The sequence below is a fragment of the Anabrus simplex genome, chromosome 1 (assembly GCF_040414725.1).
Source record: "Anabrus simplex isolate iqAnaSimp1 chromosome 1, ASM4041472v1, whole genome shotgun sequence".
NCBI lineage: Eukaryota > Metazoa > Arthropoda > Insecta > Orthoptera > Tettigoniidae > Anabrus > Anabrus simplex.
Genome location: NC_090265.1, coordinates 18,593,316 through 18,613,563, shown reverse-complemented (window position 1 = coordinate 18,613,563; position 20,248 = coordinate 18,593,316). Strand labels below are relative to the sequence as shown.

Below are 20,248 nucleotides of genomic sequence, written 5' to 3'. Positions count from 1 at the left end.
GGTGGTAGATTCAGTGGTCCACAGGGATGGCCGCTCCGTAATGTCATCGATAACATAAGGTCAGAGCTTTCCAATTCTGTTTCAAGCATGTCATTTAAATTTAGATAGGAATATGGGGGCCGTCAGTCCACAGATTAGTTATGGTAGGAAATTTTTCCTTGTAATTTAGAGCTAGGCCTCAAGCTCGAACCCCGTACATTAAGGTAGATGTTATTTGTAGAGTCCTTGTTAGCGTGTTCATATTTCACTTTGCTTGTGTTATTTTAATGTATGTGTGATTTTATGGGTCTGATCGAACTCCTGTGGTCATAGGAGGTTAGTCTTACAGATAGATTTTTATATCGCATTTAGGCATTTGTTTCTGCAGACGTAGATGTGTATAGTTGTGACCAAGACGTAACCAGTAATTCACCCAGATTCACTAATAGAGCGAGCGAGTCCGAATATTTGAGAGATATGAGCCCCATGAGAGGCAGAAATAAGATTTGCGATTGATATGAGAGAGCCCAGGGCAGTTGAGAGTATGTATTGGAGAGGCCTAGTATGGCCATGTGTTTATCGCATATTGATTTGTGTCTTTGTCGTATCAAGGTTGAGCCCATGGGAGGCGGAATTAAGATGAGTTATATCGCTGGGGATATTGAGATGAGGGCAGATCGCCCAGGTGTATTTAAAAAAGTACTTTTTAGCAGCCAGGTTACGTGAGGTATTTTGAGAGGCGAGATGTTTTTCTGGCAGTCAGCTGAGCCCATCAATTATGTGGACTGTCGCTGGTGAAGTGGTTACAGGGGTGAGGGTGCTGCGCCAGACGTCACAGTCTTCAGAATTGGTTATTGTCGTCTGCAGTTTGTCAAGTGTGCCAGGGGGGAAGAAACGACCTTCATGTTTTGAAAGCAGGGAGAGCTCTTTTTAGGTCCTATTTGTTCTAAGTTAATTTTAACACTGGCCCGTTCGATAGTGACACCCGTGTATATGTTGGGTGTGTCCTTTCTATTTTGTTTGCATAGGTATTTTTGACGCCTTACTCGTCATGGGACTAGGGTTCGTGACCGAGTCAGGTCATTGTACATTTTGTGGTGATTTTTGTTTGCACCGGGGTTCGACGGCGCGAGGCATTGTAAAATTTTATGGGAATTACTGTTTATGAGTAGTTAAGCGGATATCCATCTATCCATCTATCTAAACTTCGTTGCAGCACAACTGTTTTCGTGAAGGCAGTGAACTGGTTGTCATCGGCTCAGCGTTATTTTACCCTATCATATTGAAAAGCTCTATCCTTTGTAAATAATTCAATTTTTGTGTAATAAATCCCTATTTGTTAAACTTTGAATGCAGCGATGTTGTCTGTTAGATTTAGCGAATTCTTACCTGAGTAGGCACATGTCCTAGTGTTTTATCTTTATGTTGCCCCGTTATCCCCATGTTATCCCTGAGAAGAGCGCTTATCCGGCTGAGTGAAGAGGACTGTGTTCAGGTAAGACTATGTGCACCAGCTCACGTCTGTGAGAGTTCTTTCACTACTGTACTCTGGGTTCGAGACCGGCTTTCGCCTGGTCGGAACTTTAGAGTCCAGTAGGGCACAGTAGATGGCATCTTCAGAGATAGTTGGATATACTCCGGGGATTAGGCAGTAAGACATGGTGTGTGGGGAAGGCCGACTGCCAATGATGCGTTAGCCTATATGCTATTTGAGGTCGGCTGGGTAGCAAGTAAAGTTGAGGGCCACCCGGCCGAGCAAAATTCTTGGAGGTGCTGTGGCGAAGTTTCCCCTTGCACCAGGCGAGAAACGTTGTGGTGTTTTGTGATGTGTGTGTGATGTGATGTGATACTTGCCTAGTATCCAATCCCACACCTGTGAAATTGTTCTGGCTATCAGGGACTACTTAAATCAATGTAAGATTTGTCTTTGAATGCTCCCACATAATGAAATTACTAAATCTGATGTGTCTAGTTCTTCCTAATTTCAACATACAATTTCGCGACAATAATTGATCACTTCTTCTATACGCATACAGTAATTTCATTTAATAAGAAAACAGTGTCTACAGTGATCAAGCGAGCATACATTCGGTGACTGGGTTAATCGCCGTGTGCAGCGTCCAAAAACGCACAAGAAGAGGAAGAAGAAGTACAGTTGTTGTTTTCTTGATAGTAACATAACCTAAAGTTCTTTTACAGCTTTAAAATAAGATTTCAGCCGAAGATATGAGTTCAAGTAGGAGGTTAGTTTTAGTTTAAGTTTCATTTTCGAACATTATATGTAGAAATTTATGAGGACATGAAAATATATTTTGAAAATATATGATGCATTTGACAGTGAACCATTACAGTGAAGTTTGTAGTATTTATAGTTGTAGATTGATTCTATATTTTTAACACAATGACACATGCATAAAAGTGAATTTACGGTTAAGTCATCACAATTTCGATACATGACATTGAAGTTATAAATATGTAAATAGGATGAATGAATTTCCATGCATCTACACAAAAACATTGTAGGCATGATAGCGTTTATGTTTTTGCAGCAGCAAGATTGTAGGATATCACTGCATGGAAGGCTGATTTGCCAGGGAGTTTTAAAGTTGTTAGAGATTATTTTAAATGCTTGAAACAATATTGCACGGTGCTTTCGATATTAATGCACTTTCTGGACTACATCTGTGTTCCTCTTGTGTTTGTTATTAATTTCTATCTCAGATTCTGTAGAGATGTCCAGAATTGCCCTGTTGTTATCACCCAGTTATACTGTCCCTGACAGTTTTAACCTTCATGCTGGTTATCCATCTCATATATTTAATTCATTCTGGAAAGGAATATTAAGATGTGAGGAAATAGTTTTTAACTTATTTATCACAATTTTTTCTTTATTCATTAAGGTTATTAGTTTACTTAAGGCCACAAAATTGGTAACATAATTGCTAAAGGTACATGATGCTAATGTTACCTTGGATTTTTTTGTAGAGGAGCATTGTGTTTATTATGAATGCCAAGGATCCACCAAACAACCCCTAGTAACAAATTTACTTTTATAACCTAATATAATGGAGCACACATCATTTTCCATACATTCTGCTGCTACTAGCACTATCATTGGCTGAAATATAATTCATGTAATGTTATTTTTAGTAATCACCATGCATACATTTTGTAACCAATCACCACGCACAAAAGTCCGAAACAATGTGGGCTGATGGCTTTTTGCTAAACATCCCTGATGTGTTAGACCAAAGATTTTTGTCATTAGCCAGGACATGTTCAGATCAATAAAGCTGTAAAAAAAAAAAAATGGTGAATAAGTTACCATATGCCCACAACCATAGTTCAAGGTTTGTGCTGTCGGCTACATTTTTTTAAAAGCCGATGTGAGCACTGAAGGTGGGGCAGCTGAAAAAATTAAATGTCATATGGCTTTTAGTGCCGGGAGTGTCCGAGAACAAGTTCAGCTCGCCAGATGCAGGTCTTTTGATTTGACACCCGTAGGCGGCCTGCGCGTCGTGTCGAGGATGAAATGATGATGAAGACGACACCCAGCCCCCGTGTCAGCAAAATTAACCAGTTATGGTTAAGATTCTCGCCCCTGTCGGGAATCGAACCCGGGACCCCTGTGGCCAAAGGCCAGCACGCTAACCATTTAGCCATGGAGCCGGACAGGGGCAGCTAAGAAATAAACACAGACGGTAAGGAAGGAAGGGACATGGATGAAGCTGTTTGCTGATATTATGCACAGACTCGCAGTATGAAGTGGGAGTGTTGCTGGAGAACTGAGGAAAAGCTCTGGAGGATAGTGGTGTGAGGGTGGAGAAAAGTAAACCAGAGTAATAGGATGCAGTGTGAGCCATGAACAAGGAGTGAGCATACCTGCAGCAAACACTTTTAAATACCTTGGCTGTGCTATAAATGAGAAAGGCAACATTGGAAGTAAAATTTTAAGCAGAATCCAGTCTGGGTGGAGGGTTTCCAGTGTGTTGTGTGACAAGAAGATTCCAGTCAATTTAAAAGGGAAAATACACAAGGTAGTTGTGAGACCAGCACAGCATTGGCCTATCACCAGCGTGCTGCTGCATAAGATACTTATTGCAGAGATATTTGTGGGGCTGATGACCTAGCTGTTAGGCCCCTTTAAACAACAAACATCATCATCATCAGAGATATTTGTGTGGACTGAGAGTAAGGAATGAGACAATCAGAGGAACACTAGGTATGAAGAAGTTAAGCACGCAATTTAGGGCCATGTTGAGTGGACTTAAGATTGTGTAGGAAGAAGGGTAATGGAGAAACCGAACTCGATAGCTGCAGTCGCTTAAGTGAGGCCAGTATTCGGGAGATAGTTGGTTTGAACCCCACTGTCAGCAGCCCTAAAGATGGTTTTCCGTGGTTTGATATAGATATAGATGTTGATTCCCATAGGGAATCTGAAATATTTGTCCTGAATGAGCAAATTTATAATACCAATATAAATGGTCCGTTATTGGACATTATAAATTTTCCAGCTAGCTCATTCTTGGTTGCCAGCGTTTCGCCCTCGTGTGCTAGGGTGGGCTCATCAGTTGGTACCTAGCACACCTACCAATACGCTGGCTAGTGCATACCGTGGAGGCCACTGCGTAGGCTAACTGGAGCCACCGGCAGTGCCAATGCACTAAGAGACTTTGTCTCATCACTAAAAATTGATGCCTGCTTGGCCATCAGATGATATAGATGTTGATTCCCATAGGGAATCTGAAATATTTGTCCTGAATGAGCAAATTTATAATACCAATATAAATGGTCCGTTATTGGACATTATAAATTTTCCAGCTAGCTCATTCTTGGTTGCCAGCGTTTCGCCCTCGTGTGCTAGGGTGGGCTCATCAGTTGGTACCTAGCACACCTACCAATACGCTGGCTAGTGCATACCGTGGAGGCCACTGCGTAGGCTAACTGGAGCCACCGGCATATCATCTGATGGCCAAGCAGGCATCAATTTTTAGTGATGAGACAAAGTCTCTTAGTGCATTGGCACTGCCGGTGGCTCCAGTTAGCCTACGCAGTGGCCTCCACGGTATGCACTAGCCAGCGTATTGGTAGGTGTGCTAGGTACCAACTGATGAGCCCACCCTAGCACACGAGGGCGAAACGCTGGCAACCAAGAATGAGCTAGCTGGAAAATTTATAATGTCCAATAACGGACCATTTATATTGGTATTATAAATTTGCTCATTCAGGACAAATATTTCAGATTCCCTATGGGAATCAACATCTATATCATCTGATGGCCAAGCAGGCATCAATTTTTAGTGATGAGACAAAGTCTCTTAGTGCATTGGCACTGCCGGTGGCTCCAGTTAGCCTACGCAGTGGCCTCCACGGTATGCACTAGCCAGCGTATTGGTAGGTGTGCTAGGTACCAACTGATGAGCCCACCCTAGCACACGAGGGCGAAACGCTGGCAACCAAGAATGAGCTAGCTGGAAAATTTATAATGTCCAATAACGGACCATTTATATTGGTATTATAAATTTGCTCATTCAGGACAAATATTTCAGATTCCCTATGGGAATCAACATCTATATCATCTGATGGCCAAGCAGGCATCAATTTTTAGTGATGAGACAAAGTCTCTTAGTGCATTGGCACTGCCGGTGGCTCCAGTTAGCCTACGCAGTGGCCTCCACGGTATGCACTAGCCAGCGTATTGGTAGGTGTGCTAGGTACCAACTGATGAGCCCACCCTAGCACACGAGGGCGAAACGCTGGCAACCAAGAATGAGCTAGCTGGAAAATTTATAATGTCCAATAACGGACCATTTATATTGGTATTATAAATTTGCTCATTCAGGACAAATATTTCAGATTCCCTATGGGAATCAACATCTATATCATCTGATGGCCAAGCAGGCATCAATTTTTAGTGATGAGACAAAGTCTCTTAGTGCATTGGCACTGCCGGTGGCTCCAGTTAGCCTACGCAGTGGCCTCCACGGTATGCACTAGCCAGCGTATTGGTAGGTGTGCTAGGTACCAACTGATGAGCCCACCCTAGCACACGAGGGCGAAACGCTGGCAACCAAGAATGAGCTAGCTGGAAAATTTATAATGTCCAATAACGGACCATTTATATTGGTATTATAAATTTGCTCATTCAGGACAAATATTTCAGATTCCCTATGGGAATCAACATCTATATCATCTGATGGCCAAGCAGGCATCAATTTTTAGTGATGAGACAAAGTCTCTTAGTGCATTGGCACTGCCGGTGGCTCCAGTTAGCCTACGCAGTGGCCTCCACGGCATGCACTAGCCAGCGTATTGGTAGGTGTGCTAGGTACCAACTGATGAGCCCACCCTAGCACACGAGGGCGAAACGCTGGCAACCAAGAATGAGCTAGCTGGAAAATTTATAATGTCCAATAACGGACCATTTATATTGGTATTATAAATTTGCTCATTCAGGACAAATATTTCAGATTCCCTATGGGAATCAACATCTATATCATCTGATGGCCAAGCAGGCATCAATTTTTAGTGATGAGACAAAGTCTCTTAGTGCATTGGCACTGCCGGTGGCTCCAGTTAGCCTACGCAGTGGCCTCCACGGTATGCACTAGCCAGCGTATTGGTAGGTGTGCTAGGTACCAACTGATGAGCCCACCCTAGCACACGAGGGCGAAACGCTGGCAACCAAGAATGAGCTAGCTGGAAAATTTATAATGTCCAATAACGGACCATTTATATTGGTATTTCCGTGGTTTCCCATTTTCACACCATTTAAAGTTAAGAACTTCATTTTGGTCCGTATTGAATTTAGATTTACACTATAAATTGAGGATAGTTATGTCCACCTTTTCAATACAATAACAATGTGAAGTCATTAACACATCACATATTTATTACCTTTCAAACATTGGGACCGGTTTCTGCCGTTCCGGTAGACAGTTCCTCATCGGCTTCATTCTCGACAACACAGTGCTTAGGGTCCGTCTTGGATCGAGATATTTCTAGAACCTCAAAGACCTTGAATGTTATGGTCCAAGAAAATTTGGTTCACCAGTCCACTTCGACCAAGTCGATCTACATTTTATAACATTAGCATAAATGACGGAATATTACATTACGATCATTGCTTAACGACATTACATTACGAAATAAGAAATTTATTCAATCCAAAATCCACCGAAAATAGAGTGAACCTGCAATCGATTCTAAGAGGAACTGCTTTGCTCACTATATATCTTCACTGAAAAAGGGACCTCTACAATGGACAATTAATATTTTAAAGTTTAAAATATCAGCCGAATTTATCATTTTATTCGACTTGTTATTAAATAACCAAACTATATTAACGCAAGTTATAGAATTACTACAGACTTATAATGTAACTTATCTCCATACCTAGTACAAATAGGTCACTGTTTCCCATCTGACAGTAGGCGATTTCATTTTAATGCATGTCAATTTAGTACTATCGACCAAACAAATGTACTATTATCTTTAACGCCTAGGAGTTATAAAAGTTTTTAAAGATTGAAAATTGTTATCTGGATGCTCTTTTAACATTTGGTAATATTTAGAAAAACTGACAATAAGCTTTAACTTTAGTCAAATAATTGTATAAAGTCATAATATATCGCATAAAATATGCTACCAATTTTAATATAAGGTTTTATGGTGTACACCAAAAATTTTTTAATAGTCATTGTAAGAATATGTTCATTTTTATATATACATATATGTATGTTGTAAGTTATGTTAATATTGTACTTAGGCCTTGTCACTAAGTTTCCTATGGCTGATGATGGCATACAAATAATGCCGAAACCGGTCCCAATGTTTGAAAGGTAATAAATATGTGATGTGTTAATGACTTCACATTGTTTTTGTATTGAAAAGGTGGACATAACTATCCTCAATTTATAGTGTAAATTTTCACACCAGGCGAATGCTGGGGCTGTACCTTAATTAAGGCCACGGCCGCTTCCTTCCCACTCCTAGCCCTTTCCTGTCCCATCGCCATAAGACCTATCTGTGTCGGTGCGACGTAAAGCAACTAGCAAAAAAAAAAAAAAAAAAAAGTAATGGAGAAGGCTGTGCCTGGTAAGAGGTAAAAGGGGAGACCAAAAATAGGATGGTTGAAGTGTATAAAAGAGGATATGACAGAGCTGACCTACAGGAAAATCTGTTTGCAACTAGGAACATTTGGAGGTATTTAATCTGCACTAGTGACCCAAGTTAGTGTGCGGAATAATAAAGCTGAAGAATAAGAAGTCGTTCTGTAGCTAGATGTGTTCAATGTAGGTGGAGCAACTGGCTATTAACTTTGTGGGTCCTACAGTGAATTAGTGCTCCATTAAGTCTCTCACTAGTTATTTATTGAATACATACTGCATATATCATCAAAACTCTGTGGATTAGTTCCCTTTAGACCTACATTTATGTGGCTCTGTAATGCATTTTTAATGTTTTTCAGTGTTATTTCCTGCCAAGTTTACTAACCTAATTAACCAAAACTGAGAGGATAGACTTACTCATTCTTTGGGTATTGTAAAGCCTATGTTTCACTGATTTTTCTCTTTTTAGAAGAACTGATTCATGGTAAAGTTAATGTAGCTGTAAGCTTGCAGTTGAAGAGATGGTTGATTCAAACCCACATTTGACAGCTCTGAAGATGGTTTGCTGTGGTTGTTCCCATCATGGGATTTACACAGCGGCTGCTATCTTTGCATTCCCAGTCTTTTCCTATCCTAGCCTTACCATAAACTACCTGTGTTAGTGCACTGTTAACACATTCACTCACAGTTCCCTCTCCGGGTATTTATCATGCAGCCCAGTGACTTTGAGATACTGCCCTGACTTGCTGCATAACGTGTAACAGGCGGCGTTAACTTATAGTATCACTTATATACTACAAACCCGAAAAATCTGAAAATTTGTACATTCCTTCGCAAGAGGTGTGACTTTTTTTTACTTGCCATGACTGTTTTATCACTCACACCATTTGAATTCCAGCTGTGTACTTCAGAGATCTTGGGACTGGCACGTCTTTATTTAGGTCACATCCCACAATGTGGGAAATGACTCTCTGCCAACAAACTGCTATACTGTGTCATCTAATATATATTTGAATGTAAAAGGTTGGCGTGAGTTCAAATTCAACTAAGGTCAGAAACAGTATTTTACATACATGAGACCTCATCCGACCATGGTCGGATATGGGAGCGAATGTGTTAACTACAGTAGTCAGCAAGTAAAGTACGTCATGCTGAAGGAGTGAGTAGAGAATTCTTGGACAGTATTTAATTGTTTAAAGTTATATAAATATGTTACTTGGCATTCTGATGAAATTAAAAACGTTTTCATTGGAAAAATAAATAAATACATACATAGCGTACCCCTGTAACTGTTTAGTATCAGATGTTAATCAGGTTATGTTACTTATTAAGTGTCCGGTATATCTGTATGTACCCCATCATGCTGTAAACACAGTTCTATATGTCTCCATGTTCTTGACATATTTCTGAGCATGTCTGGTGTTATAGTGCAAAATGCATCCTCAACATCCATTGCACAGTTCTTCGTTTGTAGCATAACAGCATGCAGATACATGCACCTTAATGACTCCCCATAATGAGTTGTCAGGTGTGGTGAGGTTGGGACTTCTTGGTAGCCATTTCAAGGGAGCCGGAGTTGCTAGTGAACCATGACCTATCCACCGCCCTGTGAAATGTTTGTTTAGGAACTCGCGCACTGCAAAAGCTTAGTGAGCAGGCTCAGTCTTGCTGCAGCCATATGTGTTCTGTGAGACCCCTTTCCTCAAGCTAGGGTATTAACCATGTTTGTAATGTGTAAATAATTTGCGCCATTCACAGTCCCTTCAAAATAAGTACGATCCAAGCAGATGTTAGGTCATCGCTGCCCATATCATTATGTGAGGCGGGTTCCTTTCTAACTCAGCTCTGTAATGAAAATTCTCTTCGGGCCACACTACAACATTTCTAGCATATGAGTTGCAATAAATAGCACATTCATCTGAAAACATAACCTTGGCATGGCTCACTGCATTTGGGAATTTACTTAATAAAGCATGGCATACTAAATCGCCCTCATTATGGTCTCTACCCGACGAACGTCGGTTGAAAAGGTCTGAACTTAACGTCTTTTTTAATGCAACCCCGCATTGTTGCCTTCGGTATACCAAGTTCTGAAGCACGTTTATGCGTCTACTTCATAGGAGATTGTTCAGTCGAAGCACAGACTCCAGCACATGTTTCTTCTCATATTTTCTTGCTTCCACTCTGCGGCCTGTCTTTAACACAGACAAAAGCATGTCTGTCCTAATCGATAAGTGTTGCTTTTAATGGCGGAGCCTTATTAAATCTTTCCTGGAATGCTCCCATAATTTGTCTCATTGTCTACCCTGTGTGTCTTTGTTGGTGAACCACAAACTTGCCACTAACCGCTTCTCAGTAGTATAACTCTTACTGTTCACATCTGCCACATGGTAACACTCAAATGTGACTGTTACAGGGGTATGGGGACTTCTCACCCACCCTGTAGACTGTTATGCCTTTCAGTATTCAGGTCTGCAAGCCTCTGCAAATTTACTGAATGCCTCCACAATCCTCTTTTTGTAACTATTCCTATGGGCTCATTTAGTTCTATACAGTACCTCTTATCTTTAAATCATTAGAAACTGAGTCTAACCATCGTCGTCTTGGTCTCCGCGACCAAGTCCATTATTCTTTTAGGTAATCTATCCTCATCCAGGCACCTCACATGACCCCATCACTGAAGCCAGTTTATGCATACAGCTTCATCAATTGAGGTCATTCCTAACTTAGCCTTTATCTCCTTCCAAGTACCGGTACCTTTCTGCCATTGTTCCCATGTTTGTATCAGCAATCATTCTCACTACTTTCTTTTCTGTTACTTCTAACTGATGAATAAGATATCCTGAGTCCGCCAAACTCCTGTACAGTAAAGTAGATCTGCAAACAGACTGGTGTAAAGAGCTTTATCCGGGAGCAGACTCCCTTCGTACAGAATATTGTTGATCACAACTGCAAGCTCACGGCATTAGCTTTGCTGCACCTTCATTCAGTCTCACTGCCATCCTGGGAGAAAACACATCCTGAATACTTGAAATGATCTACCTGTTCCAGTTTTGTATTCTCAACCTGACATTCAGTTCTCTCACAAGGGAAGTATCGAATGTTATCATGTCATTTTGATGGTTGATTTTCCATGGTACAAGAAGACTACATGCAAATAATGAGCTGTTTTTTTGCACTGCAACATCCCAAAATCAAGGTTGGAATCCTTGATGTCACACAAGCAATGTAATGTGGCTGGACATCACTGCAGGAGAGCGTGTGATGAGTGGGTACACTGCAATCAGCTGAGCCAGAAAAGCATAGTCTTTTGTTGGGTGTATTTCAAAGACTACTGCTTTTGAGGGATGAAAGTGAAGCAAAAGTGACTGGAAGTGCTGGAGTATTCGAAACATACGACTTTTTTACACCATACACAGTGAATAAGTAGCATTTAGTGGGCACTACAAACTCGACAGGTTGCCCTGTGACGTATTTTCTACAAACCAGGAATATTTTATCGTGTCCTGGAATCTTGAAGATGAAAACTGAAAATAAATGAAAGACTGTAGCCTAATGTAAGAATATTGTCTCTCTGTTTAAGTTCAACACTAATGTCTTGACAAGACAATCTGCAGTATAAAGATTTCCACTGTCAGAAGAACTTGTTCAGGGTGTGGATTTTGCCAGTGGTATGGGGAGGAGTTTGAAGTAACTTGATGGTATTTCATGGTAGAAAGTCTTGAAGACAAGCTGTGCCATTATATGTGGTCCAAGAGTCAAGAATCAGAACACTACTGTCACTTGATAATGGGAAAAAGGCTTCTCTGAACCACTGTCTTAACTCTTCCTTTCCCATTTTCCCAGATTTTGGATCAGATTTTAAAATCTTTTCCGAAACTGTTGGGCCGAATCTTTCTTCAGGCTCCTGGAACCATCCATGCTGATCATAGGCATTGTAGTGCAGTATGTGAGTGAGTACTACACTAATAGTTTGTGCTACAGTGTGTGCGCACGAGCGTCTTTCAACAACAAAAGATAGCGTCAGTTTAGACCGCACTTCTCATTCAAATCCATTCAGGTCCGTGTTGTAAATTGAGAGGGGTTATAATTAATAAATCACCGTTTGGCTGTCTTCACTAATTCCTCTGCTGCTTTGTCAATTTCTGCAGCATCATATACATGGGATCGTGAAACAACTTTAGTAATCTTCCTGCTCTTAATTCTGCATTGTTTCTTGAATTGATCAATCCACATGAGATGCGCAGAAATTGCTCAATATAGGTGGAAGTTCTTATGAAATTTCCAGAGCCCATAGTTGAAAGTCTTCATCACTAACATGTCCTTTTGTTTTCTAGTCTCCTGAAAGTAAGAATAACACCAAGTTCATTTTTTTTTCCTAATTCAATTTCACAACTGCTTTTTGCACATGTAAAGTAGATGTTCCGATGTGACCAAGCAAAAGTGCCTTGACGATATTGGGCCGTTTAGGTTTCCTTTCTGGAACTCTATGATTTACATGGAGATAGACTTTTTGCATCACTAATTAGATTCTGATTATTCATGTTGGAGTCTTTTAAAACTCAGTCCATTATCATCGCTTTTGGTCCGAATCACTGCAGCTCTCGCTATCATTTTTGTTCTCATTCATATCAAGAGATGTCTCAATAAAATGATGAATGCCCAGTGGTGGTGGTGGTGATTATTGTTTTAAGAGAAAGTACAACTAGGCAACCATTCTCTATCAACACTAAGCATTGGGAAAAAATGGAAGTGGCCCAACACTTAAAAAAATAATGTTTCTTGTTTTACTTCCTACTAACTACGAGGGCAAATCAAAAAGTCAGTTACACTTCCAAGTTATGGCCATTTATGAAACCATCTAAACACGACTATGACAACATACAATGTAAGTTCACTTTGTCACATAGTCCCCAAGAGACAGTAAACATTTTTCGGAACAGTTAACCAACTTTTCGATTCCGGATGCGTAGAAATCACCTCTAGTGCTATGTAACCACCTGGAGACAGCTGCTTTCACCTCCTCATCATTTCGGACTCGTTGTCCACCGAGATCCTTTTTCAGCTTACCTAACACGGCACTAAGTCTGGATACCTCAACACGCAACACCTCACACTGCCTGCCAAACGTCCAAACTGCTGCAGGGATTCGAGTTGGAGGTATTGCAGCATCCTCCATACAGGATCTCGGTGGACGACTATTGTGAAGTGATGAGGAGGTGAAAACAGCTGTCTGCAATTGGTTACATAGCACTGGAGGTGATTTCTATGGATCCGGAATCGAAAAGTTGCTTGACTGTTCCAAGAAATGTTAACAGTCTCTTGGGGACTATGTGGAATTGTGAACTGACATTGTATGTTACAAGTAATGAACTTCATTCCGCTTCTGTGTTGACTTTATATATCTAAGATAAAATTTTAAAATTTGAAATTATATAAAGTCCATCTGTTCAATACATGTTTGCCATTTGATAAATGGTCTGTCTAAAAAGCTACGTAGGACATGTTTCGACCTAGCCTAGAGGTCATCATCGGCTAAAAGAACATGAAGAAGAAAGACGTTTACACCGGTAGACTTGTTCGTGCAGTTAGGGTCGGTGCAGCTGTGAGCTTGCATCCGGGAGATAGTGGGTTTGAAACCCACTGTCGGCAACCCTCAAGATGGTTTTCCGTGGTTTCCCATTTTCACACCTGGCAAATGCTGTCGAGGCATTCCAGATTAAAGTGAGCCTAAGTGTGAAAAAATAATAATTTTTATTTAGTAATATATGTCATATCTAATGTTAGTAAAAAGTATAAACCTCTGTAAACCTATCTAATTTTTTTTTTTTTTTCAAATTTTTCCTTTGTTTTCACTACTTTTCAAAACACTGACCATCTTTGTGCTCATATGGTAATATTGGTAACCAAGTTGGCAACACTGTTTTAATTATTTGTTAGCAGCTGATGTGTGTTGTTTTTATGCTGTCTGATTGATACTGAAGAATACTTTGCTGCAACATCATAATTCAAGGTAATTAATCATTATTATTTGTTTCAATGGTTGTTTTTGATCCTACTGTCATTCTGTAACACCCGTTACCAAAAACAATAAAAAGTTAAATCCACTACTAAACCAAGACACTGATTTCATTAATTTTTTGGGAAGGTGAGGTTATGTTTAAGCCTAATATTATAATATATAAGAAATTGAAGAATATTTATGTTTAGCTGGTAAAAATAAAGTAACGGGTGTTACAGAAAACACGGCCACGGGTGTTACAAGCAAATGCTAAACAGTAATTCGGGTAATTTGTTTTATTTTAACATACCGTTCCACTGAAAAATGGGCTGTGTACTTATTGGGAAAGCTTGTAGAGCTAGATTAGAGGTTTATTTCCAGTAAATTTACTTTTTATTTGTTTTTATTTTGGATTTTATGTACTTTAGGCTACTTAAATCGACTGATTGCTTATTCTGTTAAGGGTAGGATTGTTTTATTTTGGCCTAGACCTAGTTTTTGTTTCCTCATACTTCTCATCTCATTAAGTTAACATTATACCTCTGACACTATTTTTATCTTTTTTCAGGAAATGGCACCTGTTGATAAGGAGGTTTTGATGAGAGCTTATCGTGAACGACTGAAGGCCAACAAAGATCAATACGAGGCACATCTTCTAAAAGAGAGGCAGCGTGATAAGCAGAGAAGAGAATTGAATAAAATAAAAGAAGAAGAAAATGAACAATTATTAAAAGAAAAACGTAGAATGGTTCTAGAGAGAGTGAGAAACCACCGTAATAAACTTAAACTTAACACGGCTGATTCCACCAAAGAAATCTCTCCGATTGGCAGCTACAAATGCCGACAGTCTTTTGGGAAAGCGGTGAATAGATTAAAGAAGAACTTGCCTGACAGCCCTAGCAAAAATAGTGCTGTAGTAAAAAAACTTGCACTAGATATTGGATTGAAATTAAAAGAGCATAATAAAATTGTACATTTACCACATCTGTCCCTATCCGAAGACCACAAGAAGTGTATAATTGATTTTTATATTAGTGATAAGATCAGCAGGCAGGCACCCGGGAAAAATGATGTAAAATCAGTAAAATGTCCAAAAACTGGCAAGCGAGTACATATGCAAGTAAGACATTTGATAATGACAGTACGAGAGGCCTTTGAGGAGTTTAAACTTCAATATCCTGAGGTTAAAGTAAAGAAATCATTGTTTTTCTCTCTACGTCCCAAACATGTATTACCGGTTTCTCAAATGCCGCACAATGTGTGCATCTGCAAATACCACGCCAATGTAAATTTTTTATTGGAAAGCATCTCAAAAATAAATGCAAATTTTGCAAGAAATCATAAAGAACTTCTAGAATATACATGTTGCAATGTACTAAATGAGAGTTGTATGTTTGAGAAGTGCTTAAAATGTTCAGAAAAAAAAGTGAGCGACCTTGTAATTGATTTTCATGAAGAACAGGAAATCTCCTGGAAGAAATGGATTGATGAGGGAGGAATCCATTTGATTGCTGACGCTGGGAATGTAAGAGAAGCTGTTAAGGAGCTAGAAAGCAAAATGTCACATTTCAAGTCTCACTGTTATGTGAAAAAAATACAGGAGGATTATTTTGAAGAATCCATGAAAAATCTGAATAAAGAGAAAAATACAGAAACTTATGCTGTTGTACAAATCGACTTCACTGAAAACTATTCAATTACCTTTCAGGACGAGATTCAGTCAGCCCACTGGAGTCACCACCAAGTAGGCATATTTACATGTTGTGCTTGGTTGCCAAATAATAAAACAGTCATATGTTGTGATAAGCAATGACACAAGTCACAGCAAGTTTTGTGTATGGACTTTTCTTGGTAAAGTTGTTAGTGACATTAAAGAGAATTTTCCTTTCGTTGACAAACTAATCATTTTTAGCGATAATTGTGTTTGCTAGTTTAAAAGCAAGTACACCATGTCAGCTCTGTATAAATTGGAAACTGATTTTGAATTGGTTATTGAATGGAACTTTTTCGCATCAAGCCATGGGAAAGGTGCTGTCGATGGCATTGGCGGAACAGTAAAGCGCCATGTATGGACAGCGGTGAAAGGAAACAGACAAGTTCATATAGAATCAGCAAAAGATTTCCACGAATATGTTGAGAATAAAGTCACTGGCATTAAAAGCTTTTACGTTGATAAAAGTGAGGTATCACAGAACGAGTCAATTCTCCAAAACTACTGGGAAAAGGTTAACCCGATCCCCAATATTCAGTCAAACCACCATTTTAGAGCGTACGATAATAACCATATTTTGGAAGGGAGAACTTCAACTTCTTTGATGACCAAGGTAGCAGTTTTCCAAGATGTTGAGGACATTATATATTCTCAACCCTCAACTTCTACAACCAGACTTCATTATGAAGATGTCTATTCAGATTCAGAGTGTTCAAGTGAGGAAGAAATCCTTCAGTCGGAGAAGAAACTAGCCGTGAGTGTTTTTCAAAATCCAGTAGATGTTCACTCTGGAATGTATATACTTGTTGAAGTGCCTTGTGAGCAAGTCAAGGGTCGCAAGTCACAGCAAGGAAAAATGTATTGGTATGCTGCCATATGCCAAGGAAGTGTCGACGATGAGAACTATGAGTCTGTAATGTTCTTAAAATCGCATGGTTCCAATAGTGTTTTTATAGCCAATGATAATGACATCAAACATGTAAGTTTTAATAATATTTTGGGCAAACTCCCCAACCCGTCAGTCAAGCCAAAGGGCCTCTTCACAATCCTATACGAGTTCAGTGGAAAAATTGATGTATTTGAGAAATAACACCAAGAGTTATTTCTCAATGTTTTGAGACACAGGATACAAATATAACAAATAAACATACTTAATACTCAAGTCATATGTTTAATAAACAATCATTAGTTGTTTTTATCATTAGTTGAGTATTAGCAATTTATTTAAATTTTGTTTTTTTAATTAGTCTAAAGTATCTAAGGGGTAACATTTTTATTTAATTCATGTAAGCATACAAAAATGTTGTTTAAGTTATGTATTTGTTTGCTGTACAATGTACTGTAACATATAAACATGCTTGGTATTAGTATTTTATACTTAGTATTTTATTCTGATAAAAAAAACCAACTCCGTAACACCCGTTACCTTTCCTTGTAACACCCGTTACTTTTTATTTATAGCTAAAATCATGCAATAAGTTTTTAATAAACAAAATATTTATACCATGTTGATTGTCATTGTCACAGCTAATATTTATATTTTTTTCATAATTTTGAACTATTATAATTCACAGAGTTTTAAGTAAAACCATGTAAGCCTCAGGAACCATGTCCAATTTAAGTAACACCCGTTACCACTGTAATTTAAATTTGTATGAAGAATTAAAATAGACAAATAATAATAAAAATATGTGTGATGTTTAAGTATTTTAGTTCTACCATATCATTCCACATCTGAGGTTTTGACTATATTTACTTTGTTTTATTTAAACATTTTGTGTGTCAGGATGCAACACCCGTTACTATGGAATGCCTGTGGAGCTGTACCTTAATTAAGGCAACGACCGCTTCCGTCCCATTCCTAGGCCATTCCTATCTCATCGTCGCCATAAGACCTATCAGTGTCGGTGCAACGCAAAAAAAAAAAGATGTATACAAAAAACAGTGATACATAAAAACTTGAAATAAAATACAATCAACAAATGCAATGGAAATCTATGTTTAAAATGTACATAGCTTCAAACTTGGGCGAATTTAGTTGTAAGTGTGGGTCCAACCGTATTTAATACAACTATTTGTTGGCCGGAGGACATACTTTAAACTTGTGAAAACTGTTACATGTTGTTCTATTTGTCATGCTTCTGGAAACGGAGTTTTGGAAAACACGTTACATTTCTTCGTGGAGAATACAAGTATAGCCAGGATCTAAAAGTGAGAACAAAAAGCTGAGTATTAGAACAGAAAATGAAGTAGTAGTAAAAGATAATATGAAGACGGCAATTATAATAAGAAGTATTTCTTATCCACCTTTTTTTTTTTTTTGCTAATTGCTTTACGTCGCACCGACACAGATATGTCTTATGGCGACGATATCCACCTATTCAATACAAATTACCTTTATTGGTGTTTACACTTTCATGCAATTAATTCTTCTAAGGGACATGTTTCGCTCTTATAAAGAGCATCTTCAGTCATTAATTTTAATCTTAAAATGATGTTCGTGAACAGTCGTAAACATATTGAAAAGACAATAGTCAAAATTAAAATTACAGTAGTCTAAAAACCAAATTACATTACATCTAAAAACCAACATTACAACACTTCAAAAACGAGATAACATGAACATTTAAAATTATCACAATGTCCATTCAAAACTCGTGTCTGAAACTATTATTGAATCTTCGTCTTGAAAACAGTAGTAAATGTTTTTCTATAAAAACAGCACACCAATCCTACGGAAAAAAAAAAACGAAAATTAAAATGCAACTTACGTGATGTTGTGTTTCCAAAATGTAAGTTATAAGCAATACTAGGAGCCGAACTGGCAGACAAGTTAGCAACTCCAAATCAGCAGGACGTACCTATCATATTAATAACAACAAATTCCACTGTCTGTACAAATTGGTTGGAGGTCAAGTACGACGTTCTATACCTCGCAAATTTGTGTAACATAACGTATGCTTACTACCTACATTTGTAAACAAGTTGACCAACATTTTCAACTAGAGCCCACATTTGACTCCTGCACACATTCTACATCCTATCTGTTATGTTTAAAGCAATATTGTGGGCACTTTATTTTAACTTTTCTGGAAACACCACGTCACATAAATTGCATTTTAATTTTTGTTTTTTCCGTAGGATTGGTGTGCTGTTTTTATAGAAAAACATTTACTACTGTTTTTAAGATGAAGATTCAATAATAGTTTCAGACATGAGTTTTGAATGGACATTGTGATAATTTTAAATGTTCATGTTATCACGTTTCTGAAGTGTTTTAATGTTGTTTTTTTAGATGTAATGTAATTTGGTTTTTAGACTACTGTAATTTTAATTTTGACTGTTGTCTTTTCAATATGTTTATGACTGTTCACGAACATCATTTTAAGATTAAAATTAATGGCTGAAGATGCTCTTTATAAGTGCAAAACATGTCCCTTAGAAGAATTAATTGTATGAAAGTGTAAACACCAATAAAGGTGATTTGTACTGAATAGGTGGATAAGAAATACTTCTTATTATAATTGCTGTGAATAACATCATTCAATATGGAACAACCATGAGGATAATGACCTGTAATAATATGAAGAGTCGCGAAATATTACTCACTTTTTCTTTCTTCCAGCCCTGGTTTGTATAGATCAGGTTGGGTCGGTGTTGACCTCCACACTGACTGGCGACCGTTCTGATGTATTGGGTGGGGAAAACGGCGGGTGAGAGGTGGGAGAGTGAGTGGAAGGATGATAGGACGGACCAGTTAATGCGTGTTGTGACAGACTTAATTGAGCTTTGCTTAAGATCTTTATCGATTATTGTGTCAACCAGGATGTTCGTTTTTTTTATTTGGATTTCAATAAGATTATGGATGGGATTGGCTTTTTGATCGAGGTTTGTATAAATATTTTCAAAAATGTTTAATAAAGTTCCCTTTTTGGTTATATGTAGGATGTCTAGATCTTTCTTTATCTGTGGTGGAGAATGAGTGATTGTGATCTTTCATGTGTTCACACATAGCGGAAAGTCTGTTGTATTTAGCTGCATTAAAATGTTCTTTGTAGCGGATTTGAAAGAAACAGAAGAATTTTTTCATATTCTGAAGTGTGTTCTTAATAATAATAATTTTACATTTAATAACATAATTTATCTGCAGAAAGGACTCCCTATGGGATCCCCTATTTCTGGAATTTTGGCAGAAATTTATATAAACAGTCAGGGAAAAACCAAGACACTCAACAATTCACCAGGTATTTTCCATTGGTCGAGATACATAGATGACATTTTCACCATTATTGATTAGCGTATCACTGACAGTACAACCCCCCTTAATAAGCTAAATACTTGTGAGCCCTACATAAAATTCACTGTTGAATCTGAAACAGATAGATCTTTAAATTTTTTTAAATCGTAAAATTAGGAGAAGCTACGACCACCAAAAATTTGAAATCT

At 38.4% G+C, this 20,248-nt stretch overlaps 1 protein-coding gene across 2 annotated transcripts in view; it reads left to right on the top strand.

Moving 5' to 3' along the window:
- Positions 1–1,805: 1,805 nt before the first annotated feature.
- The window catches only part of DCTN6-p27 (dynactin subunit 6), a 59,780-nt gene continuing 41,337 nt past the window's right edge, over positions 1,806–20,248 (top strand). Inside the window, exon 1 of one of the 2 annotated variants that reach the window (XM_068225323.1) lies at positions 1,806–1,893. Coding sequence is in view for 1 of the 2 variants with exons in the window: in XM_067155639.2 (XP_067011740.1) it covers positions 2,206–2,222 (17 nt within the window). In the remaining variant the exon portion in view is untranslated. Of the gene's footprint in view, positions 1,894–2,090; positions 2,223–20,248 lie in introns of those variants that run through there. The other variant, XM_067155639.2, reaches the window with a different exon arrangement.